At 44.6% G+C, this 17528-nt stretch overlaps 1 protein-coding gene across 1 annotated transcript in view; it reads left to right on the forward strand.

Annotated features, from left to right (window-relative positions):
• Positions 1–17528, forward strand: part of LOC122562785 (RNA-binding protein Musashi homolog 1-like) — a gene marked incomplete at its 3' end in the record, with an annotated part of 143819 nt that overhangs the window by 121626 nt on the left and 4665 nt on the right. The window contains exons 8-13 of the mRNA XM_043715965.1: positions 11066–11148; positions 12062–12179; positions 12511–12591; positions 12752–12871; positions 15334–15399; positions 15799–15953. Of these exons, the coding sequence (XP_043571900.1) occupies positions 11066–11148; positions 12062–12179; positions 12511–12591; positions 12752–12871; positions 15334–15399; positions 15799–15953 (623 nt within the window). The remainder of the gene's footprint in view (positions 1–11065; positions 11149–12061; positions 12180–12510; positions 12592–12751; positions 12872–15333; positions 15400–15798; positions 15954–17528) is intronic.

Here is a 17528-nt window from a genome sequence, read left to right on the forward strand (position 1 = left end):
AGCATGGACAAGTTGTTTCTGTGCTGTACATCTCCACGACTCTGACACTAACCACTTTTGATAGATGCACCCCAGAAAGCATCTTATGCAGATGCACCACAGTTTTGTATGGCAACTGCTGTGCCCAAGACCACAAGAAATTAGAGTTGTGAATGCATCCCAGTCCTTTCTTCCATTGACTCGGTCTACCCTTCCTGCTGCCTCGAGAAAGCAGCCAACATAATCAAAGACCTCTCCCACCCACTTCAATTAGGCGGAAGATGCAAAGTTTAAAGACATTTATCAACAGATTTAAGAACAGCTTCTTCCCTGCTGTTATCAGACTTATGAACTCTCATGTATTAGAGTTCATCTTTCTCGAGCTGCAACACTATATTTTGCATTCTGTTCTATTACCCTGATGTACTTAGGTATGATTTGTCTGGATAGCACGCAAAACTATACTTTTCACTGTATCTCGGTACATGTGACAATAATAAATCAGCTTTTCAACAGCCATTTGAACTGATGGGTCTGCCTAGATTATGTAGATAAATCACGATTGGAGCTTGAACCCACTGTTTTCTGACACAGTTTTTGAGACTATTCCAAATGGTTTAAACTGCTATCGTCTTAGTGGGTGATTGATCTCAGGTCAAGAAGGGCCCCATTTTGATAACTGCTGAGTGAGATAAGTTCACCAGAACTAGTGTGAGGAGTTGGCAATGGCTGACTTTCCCTAGTGCCCCTGGGCAGGTGAGGAATTCAGACAGTGTTGGCTCCTGCTCTCTGCCTCATAACTGTTGCTGTAGGAAAGGCCCACACGTCTGGCTTAAGGATCATACCTTGGGAATGCCTATTGAAAAAAAAATTAGAGGGCAAATAGCACCATTGTTCCAATGTTTGAAGAAATAGAAGCCATAAAGTAAGTGTCCTGGCTCAGTGGCAGGCCTTCCCAATCCCCCCTTTGCCCTTCTCACCCTGGCTTTCCCCTTTTCCATTCCTCCCTCCCAACCCCATCCTCTTGTCTGTTCCACTTTCCAACATTGTTCCCCTCTTCTGCTTCTTACTTATCTTTGTCTGAAGCAACTATCTGTCTCTATCCCGCCAAATCCCCCCTTCACGTTGCATCTTACTCTTTCCCAGTTATTTTTTCTTGAGGTGTAGAGGTAACATCAGTGGACTTTTAATCCAGGTACCCAGGCTTATGCTTTGAAGGGCATGGGTTCAAATGTCAGCCATGGCAGCTGGTGGAATTCAAATGCAAATGAATTAAAAAGATATTTAAAGCTAATCTCAATAATTGTGATCATGAAACTATCATTGATTGTTATAAACAAAAAACCATCTGGCCTACACGTGATTTCAGACCCGTAGTAATGATCAATGGAAATTTAGGGATGGGTAACAAATATTGTCCTTGTCAGTGATGCTCACATCCCATGAAAGAATAAGTGAAAAGATTATCTATTGATGTCTGTACACAAGTCCTTTTCCTGTATCTGGCAGAGCTTAGTGTTTGCTGCATGTTTTCCTGTTTGGATGGTACTTTCTGTTGGCACGTTCTCAGTAATGTAATGATTAAGATTTTAACACCAAAGGAAAAGATCAGCAAGCCACTTAGTTTTGTCTGTGTGCAGCTCAGCAGGATGTGGGGTGTGACTGAACTGTAAGCTTTGTCCTGCACCACACGCTGTTCCAGGTTTGTACTGGCTGGCAGGCTGTTGAGGCAGGTCATCTATTTAAATTTGCTATCTGTTCTTATGAAGGGCAGTGTTCTCTTTAGTTTCCCACTCCTTTTAATTATTTCACGACAAAGAATTACTTGTGAGAACTCCAAGTCTGTAATTTCAGAGTGTTCAAAGCTGCATGTTCCCATTTCCACAGTTTGAGATGTTACTATTGCTTCTCATTTGAAGCTGATAGCAATTTACAGGTGTCCTCTTGTTCCTTGATCAAGGGACCTTTCTTCACATTTGGGCAAATGTACCGGTGCCAGCTCTTTGAGAGAGCTATTCAGTTAGTTCCCATAGATTCAGCATGTTTGCACATAAGGTGGCAATTTGGCCCATTGTAGCTGTAGCTGGAGATCAACCATCCCAAACCCTCCCAGCAGCCCTGCAATTTTATTTCAAATAATTGTTCAGGTCTGAGCTTTTCTTTACCTGAGAGTGTACTCCAGATTCCTAACCATTTGCTCCATAAACTTAAATGTTGCTTCACGGTGTTAGATTAGAAATTGAAGCAGAAATTAGGCCACTTGACTCCTCAAATCTGTTCTGCCATTCAACAAGATCATGGTTGATCCAGGTAAAAACAATGACGGCAGATGCTGGAAACCAGATTCTGGATTAGTGGTGCTGGAAGAGCACAGCAGTTCAGGCCGCATCCTTTATTCCTAACCCTCGATTCCCTTTTCTTTTCAAAAATCTATCCATCTCCTTTTTAAATACTTAAGTGATCTAGCTTTCACAACTCTTCAGGTTAGAGAATTGCAGACACATCTACCCCCTTGGCATTAAAACTCCTTCACACGTCCATTTTGCATGAGTGTCCCCTTATTCTTCAACTGTGTCCCCCGGTCTGAGATTCCCCTACTAGTGAAAAGATCTCAACATCTACTCTGTCAAGCACCTCAGAATTTTGTATGGGTCCATAATATCAGTCAGGAGAAAGTGAGGACTGCAGATACTGGAGATCAGAGCTGAAAAATGTGTTGCTGGAAAAGCGCAGCAGTATCCAAGGAGCAGGAGAATCGACATTTCGGGCATAAGCCCTTCTTCAGTAATATCAGTCCTCAATCTTCTAAACTGGAATGAATAAAAGCCTAAACTATTCAACTATTCTTGATAAGTCAACCCCTTCATTCTCGACAACAATTTAGTTAATCTCTTTTGAACAACTTCCAATGCCAATATATGTCATAGAATCCCTGCTGTGTGGAAGCAAGCCATTCAGTCCATTGAATTCACACTGATGCTCTGAAGAGCACCTGACCCAAACCCATCCCCTACCTTATCCCTGTAACCCTGCATTTCCCATGGCTAATCCATCTAACCTATTGTGTCCCTGGACACAATAGATAATTTCCCATTGCCAATCCACCTAACCTGCACATCTTTGGACTGTGTGAGGAAACTGGAGCACCTGGAGGAAACCCATGCAGACACTGGGAGAATGTGCAAACTTCATACAGTTGCCCGAGATTGGAATTGAACCTGGGTCCCTGGTGCTGTGAAACAGCAGTGCTAACCACTGAGCTGCTTTTTCCCTCCCAAAAATACAGGGTCTAAAGCTGTGCACAGTAATATATGTCTGGCCCCACCAACACACGGGAGAGTTGTAATAAGACCTCCCTGTTTTTAAAGTCCAAACCCATAGCAGTAAAGGCCAAAATTTCATTTGGTTTTTTAATTACTTGCTATCCCTGCATGCTAACTTGTGTTTTCTACAAAGAACACCCAGATCTCTTTGTGCTACACTGTCTTTCTCTCTCTCTCTCTCTCTTTACTTAAATAAGTCTACCTTTAATTCTTCCTAGTAAAGTGTATGACCTCATACACTTTCCTACATTAAACTCTGCTAGGTTTGTGCCCAGTCATTCCCTGCAGATTCCATTTATGTTTGTCACAGCATCTCCTCCCACCTATTTTTGTATCATCAGCAAATATGAATACTTTATACTCCCTGAACCACCTCCAAGAAATTAGTAAGGACAGTAATCACTAGAGTACCTAGGACTGATCCAATGGCACTCTACTAGTTGCATTGTTCCAAGTTGAAAAAGACCCATCAATCTCAATTGTCCATTTTGTGTGTTAACTAATCCTTAATTCCCGCTAATACATTGCCCTCAATACTGTGAGCTCCTAATGTATACGTTAACCATTTATGTGGCACCTTATCGAATGCCTTCTGAAATTACAAATGCACTGCATCTACCAGATCCCCTTTATCAGCTCTCCTTGTTATATCCTGAAAGAGCTCTAGTAAATTTGTCAAATGATTTCCCTTTCACAAAACCATGTAGACTCAAATTGCATCAAGTTTTTCTAAATGTCTTGCTCTTCCTTCCTTAATAATGGGCTCTGGCACTTCCTGAACAATAGTCACCTTGACTCAATTCTTCCTTGTTGACAGTGCTTCCACCATTGTGAACATTTTCCATCACTCTGACCAGACACCTTGTTATTTTGAAAGTCTCTATCAAACTTGCTTTGCATAATTTCTTCAAGGAGAACAGACCCAACTTCTCCACTCTTTGTTCATGAATGAATTTCCTCATCCTGGAACCTTGTGAATCTTTCCTGTCCCTTTCAAATATCTTCACTAATCTCATTAAAGTTCACAATATTTCCAGATTTTGTGTAACCTGCAGATTTTAAAATTGTGTCCTTTATACCAAGGTCTCTGGATCATTAGGCAGAGCAGGGATCTTCATCCTGATTCCTGTGTAACCTCACCAGACTGTAATTGTTGCTACTGAAACTACGGAAGCTGCATTCACCGCCCATGTACTTGCAGTTCTTATGATGTCACTGCCAACAATGCAGCAGGGAAGTCCTTACGTCAAAGAATAGAAGCAGCGAAATAAGTCTTTTGTAAAAGTTTTAATTGAATTCAAATCCTGGGATCACAATTTGCTCACTGCCCCACTACAAACACCTGTCCGCCCAAATGCCTTTCTGCAGTTTGTCTTTGTGCTGCTTTACTGTTTACTATCCCCAAGAGCGATGGAGCAAGGTGGCCAAGTGCAGGAGAAGTGATGAGTGCTCAGGAGCAGTGTGACTGGGGAAGTAGCAATGTGGACAGTGAGCAAAGTGCCAAATGCAAGGAGAAAGGGGCAGCAGCAAACAGAATGCTGAGGGGAGCAGTGAGTGAAGAGTATATGGCAAGTATCAGTGGCACTGTCCGTGTTCATGTGGTTCAGTCAGCACCAGCTTCTGGCTCTTGTTGCACGCGATCTCAGTGGCAAGAGATGCACAGTTTTACAACCATGCTGGAGCTGTGGTTTTTATTCCATGGCCTCCAGCTCGGCCTAACACCATCTATAAGATGGTACTTTATTCTAGTTGAAACTTTATTGCTGGAACAGCACAGCAGGTCAGGCAGCATCCAGGGAACAGGCCCTTCCTCAGGTACTTTATTCTATACCTTTTTGTAAATCCATGTACATCAACCACATTAGCTGCTTCAGCCCTCTCTATTACCTCATCAAAAAATTAAGTTTACTTTTAACAAGTCCCTCCTGGTTTTCATTTTCCACATCTAGAATCGAATTCCCATTTGGAAGTTAATATTGAATCTGCTTCCATCACCCTTTTAAGACAATGAATTCTAGACCAATGCTCCTTGGTGCATAAAATAAATTCTCATCTTCCCATTTTCTGAGTGTTTTGCCAGCTATCTTAAATTCTTCGTACAAATTGTTTTCTGTTCACCTGATGTCTGCACACAGACTTTGCAATGTTACAGATGGGGGGCTGAGGAGAGGGAGGAGGAATGGTTGTAGTAGCTGGACCAATGGGTCATTCTGGTCATTTCACACCCCCATGGACAGTACATGTGTGCAGAGAATTTAAATTCAGTTCTTTGTTTAAAACAAACGGGGGAAAAAAAAGAAACAAAAGCAGAACTTACTGGAAAAACTGAACAACTCTGGCAACATGGAGTCAAAGCAGAATTAGAAATTCACAGAATTGATGTGTTTTTCCATCAATTTCTGCTTTTGTTTCTAATTTCTAGAATTCACAGTTCTTATGGTGTTTTGGGGAATACTGAAGAATTAGTATTAGTAAAAGTGACCTTAAAATGGTCAGTTTGGCTTTAAAACCCAACGATGCACCAGGTCATTATATAGGCAGAAACTGTGTTAGAGCAGCCTAGAAGGCTAGGTATCAAGATGGCTGGTCAGTGGTTAATGAAGACCCACAAAGGGTAACAAGGAAAAGCAATAAAAGTGTCCTTGCCGGTGCCACACTCAATCTCTGACTGAATTTAAAAATAAAACATTCTCCTGAGAACCAAGAACAAAAACAAGCTCCAAGGTTTCTAGTAGAACTGGCACATTTATTTTGGTGTTTGTAGACTGATCTTCAAGAGACTATGTACCTGCAGTTTGCAGTGTGCGAGTGTGGTTCAAAATTGTTCACCTCTGATTGTAGAGGGACAGTTTTAGGATGGTTTAAAGGTTTACAGAGTTTATTAGTGGATAATGAGATCTTGAAGTGACCCATTTAAACAAGCAATTATCAGATTAGTGTTGGCAGAGGTGAGTCTTAGAGATACTGATCTCTGCTGCTGACATGTGCATTGTGTGGATGGGCCAACTGACCAGCCATTGAGAAGAGTTACATGGTACCATTATTCTCATTGACACCGCCAGAAACAGGAGTAGACCGTTCAGCCCCAAGAGCCTGCTGCTATTCCATTTTGCTGCTGTTGGAATTGCTCCATATTCCTTGATCCTCCTTGTGTAATATAAGTTCCATTGATCTCCATCGCAAAAATCTCCATTTGTCCATCAGCATCTGCAGCCCTTTGGGGAAAGAGAGGTATTCAGATTTCCATAAGTCTTTATGAAGTGCTTTGTGATATCACCCCAAAAGACAAATTTCTAATGTCTCTTTGTTCTGGATTTCCTTATTCGAGGAAATTGTTAAATTCCATCAACAGCTGATACATAACATGGCAGCGTAATGATTCTGTTACTGGACTAGTAAACCCGAGGGGCCTGGTCTGATGATTGAGATATGAGCTTCAATCCCACCCTGCTAGCTAGAGAGTTAAAATTTGCTTCCTGGTTGCCATGTAACTACTGAATTACTGTAGAAAACCCATCAACTTTGCTTGCATCTTTACCTTGTCTGGCCAAACCCACAGCAATGTGGTTGCCTCGTAACCTCCACTTGAAATGACCTTGCAAGCCAGCCTGCTTATTGCACCTCAGGGCAACAAAGGACCACAGTGGTTTAAGGAGATGGCTCTGTGCCATCCTTTCGAGAGCAATTGGGGATGAGCGATAACTGCTTAGCCTTACCACACCCTGAGAATGAATGAAATTTTTTTTAAAAATCTCTTTAAACACTTCAATTAGATCAATCTTCTGAACTTGTAGGAATGCAAATCGAGTCTGTGTGATCTGATCTCTCAATGTAACTCAGCATCATTGTGGTGAATGTGCAGTGACTATCCACTTCCAAGCTTCTTTTTATTCTTCCTGAGATCCCATATCAGGAATTGAACATTAAAATTCCTACACCAAAGCAGAGTTATTTTAATTTGTTGATGGAAAGTGGGTGTCACTGGCTGGGCCAGCACTGTTGCTCATCCCCAGTTGATCTGGAGAAGGTGATGGTGAACTGCTGTCGTCCACTTGGTGTAGTTAGTGAAACCTCCGCAGGTTTTGTGCTGCAGTCATGGTGAACAGACCAAATTGTCGTGTTACAGGAATTACATGGAAAAGCAAATGAAATGATAGGAGCATAGCCTCAGCAGATTGATCAGACCGTGTGACCTTGGGAGTCAATAAACTTCAAGCCTTGTGAATCCTGTGAGACGGCGCACATTTGATGCAGGAAAGAAGTGGCAAATAGAACGCTGATGGTCGTAGTTTAACACTTGGGGAATGGTTCGGACAATGGGGTCCAACCTGCAGCACTTTGCATTATTCATGTGAACAGAGTTGTAGATGAATTATTGATGACAGAGATTGAGCAGGTGTGAGAGCACGATTCCAATTACAGCTCAACTGTAGACGCTGTCGACTGTGTCTCAACACTTCACTATCACCACTTTACACACAGCATCAAACTGGATCCAGTCCGCCTGGAGCAGCTGTTAGGAATCTCTTGCTATCCCTCACATGCTGTTGGGGAATTCAGTGCTGAGGGTTTGCTATCTCAGTATGTCGGGAATTATTTTTATAATCATTCATGGGTTATGAGAGTTGCCAACTGAGGCAGTATTTATTACCCATCCCTAATTATGCTTGAAAAGACAGTGATGAACTTCCCAAACCACTCCAGTCCATGTGGTGTAGATACACCCACTGCTACTTTCCCTAATGATTTGACGTAATGGCCAGGCCAGTTCAGGGTAGACCACACTGCTTTGTGTGTATAGTTGGATGTAGGTCAGATCAGGGAAAGATGTCAGAACATTCACCGGTTTTCAAAATCCAGTCATTTAATAATCATAATTAACAAGACTAGCATTTATTCCAGGTTTGTTAATTAATTGTATTGGAATTCTGCCAAGTACCATTTGAATTCCTGTTTCTAGATCATTGGTCCAAGATTGTAAGTAGCCCAGTAAGATGACCACTGTGCCAGGGTTCCACAGGGTTTAAAGTTTGCCTGGGTATGTGATATAGGTGTACGTGTGCGCGCACGCGCACATTCCATTACTGCTGATTCTCTCTCCCTTTGAGTCGATCAAGCTGTGCTCGGAAAGCACACAGAATATAATTAAAAGCTTGGGAGTATTAGAGTTTGGTATTCATCAGCAGATCTTAGTGTGATCCTGTCACCTTCTCCTGCCTCAACACCTGAACCTGCTGAAGCATTTGTTTGTTTGTATCTTGCTAGGTTTACAGCTGTCCACTTCAATGATTTATGAACAACGAACAAGAGTAGGCCACTCAGCCCTTCGATTAAAGTCATGGTTGATCTGATTTTACCTCAACTCTATGTTCCTGCATATTGCTGATAATCTTTCATCCCTTCAGTCATCGACAATCAGTCTACCTTTGCCTTTTGAGGCAGGACATTCCAAAGATACCAAGAGAATGTTTTTTTTCCCTCCTCTGTCTGAAATGGGCAATCTCTTACATTTAAACTAGCGCTAGGTTCTCCCATGAGAGGAAGCCTGTTTTCCATATCCACCCCTTCAATGTTTGAGCAAATAGGGGACCTTCAGTGTTGTTTGGCATTACAAATGAACCCGAACCCTTCCTTATCCAGTGTATACTGAAAAGTGGGTGTCTAAAGGCCTTAGATGTTGGTCAGCATTGGCCATCCTGGCTATAAATACACTGTTCTCATACAACACGATAGTTCCATTCCCGTGCAATCCCATGTTATAAGAAAATCGCATAATAGCCGCCCCATTTAAAACAGTAGGACCAGAATAGTGTTATAGCCAATACAGATAAGGAAAGTTTGTGGTCTACAAGTAATGGTCTAAATTCTTCAATCACATTGTAGCCAATTCGCGTTGAAGAAACGTGTGTTATAGCAGAACCGATTACCAGTTTATAACTCTGGTCCATGTGAGCCAAGAGGGAATGGTTTCCTGTTGAGTTAGAGTTGTGGGGACGGTGGAACCAGTGTGGAGAAATTTAGCTTTACTAGTGTACCTGACACAAACACTCCTCCCCTCCAATATTTTATATTTTCAGTAACATTAGCTGACGTGAGTGAGAAATCTTTTTAATTTTTAGGAGTTCAAATCAACTCCTGAAGTGAGGATTAGGGAATCTATCAGCTGGTCCGGTCCCTGAGAGCCCCCTGCTGCTCAGTCCATGCTTTGCAAGAAAGTAGGAAATAGGACGTGTGAAGGTCTGTTTTATTCTGCAAAGCGCATCACACTGTTACTGCTGCCCTCGCTAGGTATGCACTTCACTGCTGATCCCCTCCAGGATGTGGGCTATCCACACAAAATACACTGACCCTGGTTTCAGGTCTGTGTGGGCAGTTTCCCAGCCCTCTATTCGGGGTTCCTGAAATAGTGGTTGGTTCACCTGAGAATGTGGGTTTTGTACGAGTTAGGGAAGGGCGAGTAGAGAGAAGGGTTATATCTCTGGCAATGCTCCCTTAATATTACACAGAATAGAGAATGCAAAATCCTCTTGTCCCATCCACTCAGTGTAGGTGTTTACATTACTTACATCTTCACGATTTCATAATCTTTCTATCCCTTTCTCCAATGTATCCAGCTTTCCTTTAAACACATGGATACTATTTACCATAACTACACCATGTGGCAACAAATTCCTCACTAATGGGTCACTGGATAAAGAGAGATTCTCCTGAATTCCCTTTTGGGGTTAAATAGTGACTATCTATATCCATGGCCCTAATAAATTTCTCTTCCTTGCATGAAGTCTGTAGGACCAGTTCGAGACCCCAGTCTGCTAAAGAAACTTGCGGGCAGGAGAAAGCCAATCAGCCCTTCAAGCCTGTGCAACCTTTCCAATTAGATAATGGCTGATTTGTCTTGGTGCCTATTGCTTAATATGATTGCATTTTAAAAAAAAAAAGCCCATCAATCAGTGTTAAAATTTTCAACTGACCAATCATCATCAGTTTTTAAAGGGAAGAGAATTACAGATTTTCTCTGCCTTTATTGAATATATGCTTTATGACATCACCCTCCTGGAAGATTAACTTGATTTTTAAGGTCATGACCACTTGGTCTGGTCTCCCCAACAGAGAAAATACCTTCTGATTGAATCGTTTAATCTTTTTAAAAAAAAACACCTCCACTCCCTGGTCTTGTATATTTATGGGATCAGACTTGTATTTCCTTGGTTCAGTTAACTCAGCAAGTGCTGGGTGCCTTCCTGTCCCAGCATATATTGGTCTATCCGAATGGCCCTTGAGAAGCTGGTGATGAGCTGTCATCTTGAATTGCTGAAGTCCTTGAGGTATAGGAACACCTGCAGTGCTGTTAAAGTGGGAGTGGAGGGGATCCAGGATATTGTGATATAGTTCCAGAACAGGATATGTGTGGCTTAGAACTTAAGTTGGAGGTGCTCCCAGGTATCTGCTGCCCTTGTCCTAGATAGTAGAAGGTGCGAGTGTGGAAGGTGCTGTCAAGGGAATCTTGGTGAGTTTTAAAACTATCCGCTACAACTAGATCCAGTACGATCACATTGAAAGCTGTACATAATTGACTGGATAGGACACCAGAGGGTACGATATATAAATATTGATGCCATTTTAATTAGTTTTTGTGATCAATAACATTTCAATTTCTGTTCTTCTGGCAAATGACAAATGTTAGAGTAATGGTGCTTGACCAGCTGGTCGGAGGAGAGAGTTCACTATTGCTAAAGCCTCCAAACCTTTCAATTCTGTTTCAGGCTTTGGGTTTGTAACATTTGAGAGTGAAGATATCGTGGAGAAAGTGTGTGAGATTCACTTCCATGAAATCAACAACAAAATGGTGAGTGGGAGTGCGGGAGGTGTACTGGGGTCACTTGCTCCATGCTGCACTTGCAGGATTGCACAGGGACTGTGTGAGATGATCAGAGGAGGGGAGGGTCCATGTGCTGCCCATCCTCCTGGGCGAACGCGCCACATTTGGTGATGAGTTGGGTGAAGGTTGCCTGTGGCGATGTGAGTGGGCTGGAGGAGTTTGTCTGGTTTTGAAGCAAGCCTGAGTGCATTTTTGACAAATATTTATATACTGGAGAGTCATTGCATGCCAACTGCCAACAGTATTCCTTGGCTTCACCACAATAGGACGTTTTCTGGGTCTGAACGCCTGTTGGCTCTGTTTTAGGAGTCCATTTCTAGGTCAACACCCTGAAGTTTTGATAATTTAAATCTTGAGAAAAGTTGTAAAACACAAATTGTCCCTTGGGAGTGACAGTACATCTTGAATAATTTCCAGTGGGATTAAGAGAATTTGCTTTACTTACCTTTGGCTCACTGTCCATTTATACCTGGAGACTGTTCTGGGACATGGCACAGGAGATCATGATGGTGTTAGTCTCTTGATTTGAGTGGTAAGCCTTTGTTTGAGGGAGAGGCATTTAATCACCCTTTCCTCATGTTAAGATGTCCTTTCTCCAGCATCATTTGGTCGACAATGATCAGGTCTGAGAATTCTGGCCCATCAGAGTCTTAACCCTGGGAGTGGAGTCTAGCTCTAGTTTACCAGCTTCATCTCTTTACCCTCCCGTTCAGGTGGTCAGTGTCAATGCGAAGAGTTACTGTTTGGCTGTTACTCTCTTGAGAACTTATTTCTTCTTGTTCCTAGACTGTATATTCCCTGTGCAGCTGTATGTGTGAGAGAACAGTGGTGTCCAGTCACTGTAAAGGTAGTGCTAACAACACTGTTTGGTATGCTGTAGGTGGAATGTAAGAAGGCCCAGCCCAAGGAGGTGATGTCACCAACCGGGACCGCCAGGGGTCGTTCTCGAGTGATGCCCTATGGGATGGATGCCTTTATGTTGGGGATTGGCATGCTCGGTAAGAGTGGTTGATCACGTGGTGATTTTGAGCATTCACTGCATATAACCGGACACTGGAATCTCGTTACAAGTCCCTCTGTCCCCTTACAAACCCCCCCCCCCCCCCCCCCCCCCCCCCCCATCCCAATGTGGCCAGGACCACTGGGTGGCTGAGCACATGCAAGGATTGGCTGACAGTGAAATGCTGATCACCTCTGTTCCCATGCTGATACTGTTCTTTCTTGACCACACTATCTATGGCAGGTCAGTCATTCAGCCTGATTCTGCAGCTTGTTTGTGAATATACATTTCAATGGTGGTCTTGTGAATTTGTCATTTTTCTCTCACAGGGTACCCAGGCTTCCAGGCTGCTTCGTATGCAAGTCGTGGTTACACAGGGCTCGCTCCCGGTTACACCTACCAGTTTCCCGGTATGTTGGACTGTCGGTGCTGACAGATTTGATAATACTGAGCTTATAATACCCTATCTCTGAGATTAATTAGCAAAATTTCCCCTGTTTTTCAGAGCATTAGCTTTTGTCAATCATGAGGTTTAACCTTTCTCTCATCTGTATATATTGCTCACCCTAGGTCCCTTATTGTTGCCTCCAGCCACTACCCTTCCATCTTCAGCAGGCCGGGCAGGGCAGTCTGGGGTACAAACCTCACAGTGGCCCCCATCGATGCTGCTCCAGGATTGGCCGACGGGAGGTGAGTTTGTGGAGGACAGGATGCGTTTGTCTTTATCACTCCCTCTCCAACCTCCATTCACTCTGACGGGCCACTCGTGTAATTTAAATAGTGAAAAAGAGCACATTATATGTTTATACTTTTTAAAAATACGGGTGTGACAGTAGAGCTTGAGAGTGTGGTGCTGAAAATCGCAGCCAGTCAGGCAGCACCTGAGGAGCAGGAGAATCAACATTTCGGACATCAGCCTTTCATCAGGAGTGACAGTAGAGCTGGCAGGATCATGACCTGGGTGTGGTATAGTTGGCACCAACAATGTTAGAGCAGGTCAGGCAGCATCCAAGGAACAGGAGAATCGACGTTTCGGGCATAAGCCCTTCTTCAGGAGGGCTTATGCCCGAAACGTCGATTCTCCTGCTCCTTGGATGCTGCCTGACCTGCTGCACTTTTCCAGCAACACATTTTCAGCTCTGATCTCCAGCATCTGCAGCCCTCACTTTCTCACCAACAATGTTAGAACCAGCTACAAGAACCTGGCACCTCCCTATTGTCAATGACCCCTGGTCTCAAAGTGAATACCCAGCCCGCCCATGCCACAGTCTCACTCCTCCTCTCTCCAAAGAGAAGCAGTATCTTTTTATTTAGGGAGAGAGTGGCATTGGGTCATTCATGCTCAGAATACATCCCGAGATGGACGAAGGAAATGCTACAAAGACAGCTTAAAAACGTGGCTGAACTCTGATGCATGGGAATTGCTTACCCTGGAATGCACAAACTGGACAAAAAGCTTCCACAATGGTGCCAACCACTTGTCCCACCCTGCCTTCTCATACACCGCCTCCCCCTCCCTGTGGCAGAGTCTGTGGCTCTAGGATCGGACTCTTTAGCCCCTGCAGAATCACCCTGAGGAAGCCCTTGACCCTGAGGCAGCGCTAAAGCAGAAATGCTGGATTGTAATTGATGCTTAGCCAATCAGCACGAGAGTGTTGGGGAGAATCACTGGAAAAAGTGGCTGAAACTTTGTTTTATTAAAAGTGCTGTGAGTTGAAAACATGACTGATTTTGGTGAGCAGGCAGTAATGTGAATGTGTGCTCACTGGGTGGCAGTGTTGTTCACAAATCACAGCTGCTGCAGTATCAAATCCCCTGTTTTCGAACGAGTTTTTTTTAAACCCAGTTGCCTGACTTTGTTTTGAAGTTGCAGGGATTGTACTGTACACCCAGCTCAAGGGTTCTCAGTCCTAGCAGAGTTAGGACTCCGAACTGATACCCCTGAGACAGATACTCGATGAGCTAGACTGTAGCGTATCACAATGTAATCACCTTCTGTAACAACCTCAAACTGGTGTCCTCAACGAGAGAGAACTCAGCATTGAGGCTGAATGTGGAGGCACATGCGAGCCTGGGATTTGCATGCAGTTGCATTGATTGAAGGCTTGACAATTCTAATATTGCCTCTCCTTTTCCCTCTCCTGAAGGTGCTGGCTAATTAGAGTACAGTTTCACAATGGGCACTGATCATCTGAACTTTTGCCAGGAAGTGTTGGCATATAATTTATATACCTGAGGATCACCATAGGGAGCCTTGCCTTGTGTTCAGCTCACGTTGATTGACCAGCACCACTGGGGTCACTGTGGGTTTGAGGAGGTGGGACCGCAGCTCTGATTCTATCTTTGACCCAGACACATCGAAGCCAGTTGTTTTGGATGTAATCTCACTTCCCTATTCTGATTAAGACCAGCTAGGTCTTCGTGGACTGGGCAAAAGAAGTGTGGGTTCTCACGTATGGATAGTTCTGTTGAGTGCCCAAGTGACTTACCAGAAAGAGGCGACAGGGGTCTGGGTTCAATTCCAGCCTTGGGTGACTATCTGCGTTGAGTTTGCACATTCTCCCTATGTCTATGTGGGTCCCCTCTGGGTTGGTGCTTCCTCCCACAGTCCAAAGATGTGCAGGTTAGGTGACTTGGCCATTCTAAATTGTCTGTAGTGTTCAGGGATGTGTAAGTTAGGTGCATTAGTTAGGGGAGATGTCGACTAATGGGGTAGGGGCATGGGTCTGGATGGGTTACTCTTTGGAGGGTCAGTGTGGTCTTGTTGGGGCAAACTGGCCTGTTTCCACACTGTAGGGATTCTATCATTCTCTTACCAAGTATCAATTTACTGTACGTTCAGAATTATGTCTGTATGAAGGCAGTTGTGGACGCTGAGGCACGAACTGGAACTGGAGCAGGGAAATGGTAAGTAGATGATTAAAGGGGAGTTTGTCTTGTTGGCTCTGTTTGTGTGAACCTTGCTTGGTGCCAGGGTCAGGTAGCATAGAGCAGCTGGAGGACCTCAGCTCTGCTGAAATGGGCTGATGGAGGGCAGTGTCTGTGCTACCTAGCTCCTGGTCATTGTTGATGAGATGGTTGATTGGTGGATCTCTGGTTTTATGTTGATCTCTGTGTCTCTCTCTCTCTCTCTCTCTCTCTCTCTCTCTCAGCAATCCCCCTGACTGCATATGGACCAATGGCAGCAGCTGCAGCAGCAGCAGTGGTTCGAGGGACAGGTAAGGCTGGTGGGGAGTTTGAGTCCACTTTAGAATCAAACTCTATCCAAAAGGTTGGCACCTCAAGCCCCTCAAACAGGCCACAGAATCAGATCTCATGGTACTGACCATGGAACCAGCCCCACACCAGAGTTTCCCTTGGCTCAGACTCACTCTGGGGTCACCCTGACCCCTGCCTCTACTTCGAGATCCCCCTTCTCCCCCTCCCCGACTCTGGGGTCGCCTAGGATGCCCTGACTGTGGCATTGCCAGTCTCCTCTCAGCCCTGAACCACTGTTATCCCACAGTCACTCAATAAATGGGTAGAGGTAGAGGGCATGGGCATCCTGGTCTGTGGGTTGGTCAGTGTGTATGAACTGTGTTAACGAACTGTGATGTACTGTTTGTTTTTTTGGGTAGGTTCAACCCCAACCCGCACTGGAGGGTTCCTGGGCACCACCAGCCCAGGCCCCATGGCAGACCTGTATGGGGCAGCTAACCAGGACTCTGGGGTCAGCAGTTACATCAGTGCAGCCAGCCCAGCCCCGAGCACTGGATTCGGCCACAGTCTAGGGGTAAGTGTCACCGATATGTCACTGAGGTAAATCTTCACACTCGCCACCAGAGGTCAGCTGAGAGTCAGAAAGCTGCCTGGAAGATACGGCTAAGATCCCAACCATTCTCCCATTTCAAATGTATTGCCAGGAAATGGTGCTGGTCGATGCTTGTCATGCATTTAATTATCTCAGAAGCCTCTTTCAGCTGGATAATTCTTTGATCGCCCCGTTCATTGCTTCCGGCTTCATCCCACAGTAACTACTTTGGCTGTGGGAGGTTGGATTGGTCGGGCTTTGTGTTCGTGATCTTACAGAAACATATGAGAACACTCCTAGGAACGTGATTACCCCTTGGGGTGGGAGTGTCAGTGCCCTCAGATGGGAGCAGAATGCTCCAGGATGGGAATAGAAACTCCCAGAACGGGAATCGGATTGGGAATTCTTGCGGACAGGTGGGATGGGGAGGGGGAGTGGGTTTGCTGTAAAGTGACATCTGGTGCCCCATTGCAGGCAGGGTCCCTACAATGGCTCCCCATCCTTGTAAGCAGACCTGGCCCTAATTTAAATGAGGAGATTGGGTGGAGATGGGGAAGTTCCGTTGCACCTGGGATACTGCGAGGTGAGGGGAGGTGACACTACACCATCTAGGGGAAACCGTTCTGTTGTCTGCTGGGCTGGTTTCATGGATCCCTGTTCCTGGAGCATTGCTGCGTGATGGCAGTGCTGGATAAATGAATTGGCAGTTCTTTCAAACCCTGTCTCAAACCTGCACTAGCAAAACAAGCTTCTTTAAACTATACCCTTTAGAGAAGGAAAGTCAACATCCCTCCCTGGTTTGTGTTACCTATGACGTCAATCCCTGTAACAAAATGGCTGTCTATGAACTGCCTTTTGACATATTAAAACTGCTGCCAGAGGTTCAAGGAGGAAAGCCAATAGACAATAAATATAGCTCTGACCAGTGTGGGAAAAGTCCTGAGAGTTGAATAAATAATTGGTGGCACAGTGGCTCAGTGATTAGCACTACTGCCTCACAGCGCCAGGGACCTGGGTTCGATTCCCGCCTCAGGCAACTATCTGTGTGGAGTTTGCACATTGTCCCCGTGTCTGTGTGGGTTTCCTCTGGGTGCTGTGGTTTCCTCCCGCAGTCCAAAGGTTAGGTGAATTGGCCATGCTGAATTGCCCATAGTGTTAATTGCATTAGAGTCATAGCGATGTACAGCACGGAAACAGACCTTCGGTCCAACTCGTCCATGCCAACCAGATATAGAACATAGAACATAGAACAATACAGCACAGAACAGGCCCTTCGGCCCACGATGTTGTGCCGAACATTTGTCCTAGCTTAAGCACCCATCCATGTACCTATCCAATTGTTGCTTAAAGGTCACCAAAGATTCTGACTCTACCACTCCCACAGGCAGCGCATTCCATGCCCCCACCACTCTCTGTGTAAAGAACCCACCCCTGACATCTCCCCTATACCTTCCACCCTTCACCTTAAATTTATGTCCCCTTGTAACACTCTGTTGTACCCGGGGAAAAAGTTTCTGACTGTCTACTCTATCTATTCCTCTGATCATCTTAAAAACC

Source organism: Chiloscyllium plagiosum, chromosome 25 (genome assembly GCF_004010195.1).
Source record: "Chiloscyllium plagiosum isolate BGI_BamShark_2017 chromosome 25, ASM401019v2, whole genome shotgun sequence".
Lineage (NCBI taxonomy): Eukaryota > Metazoa > Chordata > Chondrichthyes > Orectolobiformes > Hemiscylliidae > Chiloscyllium > Chiloscyllium plagiosum.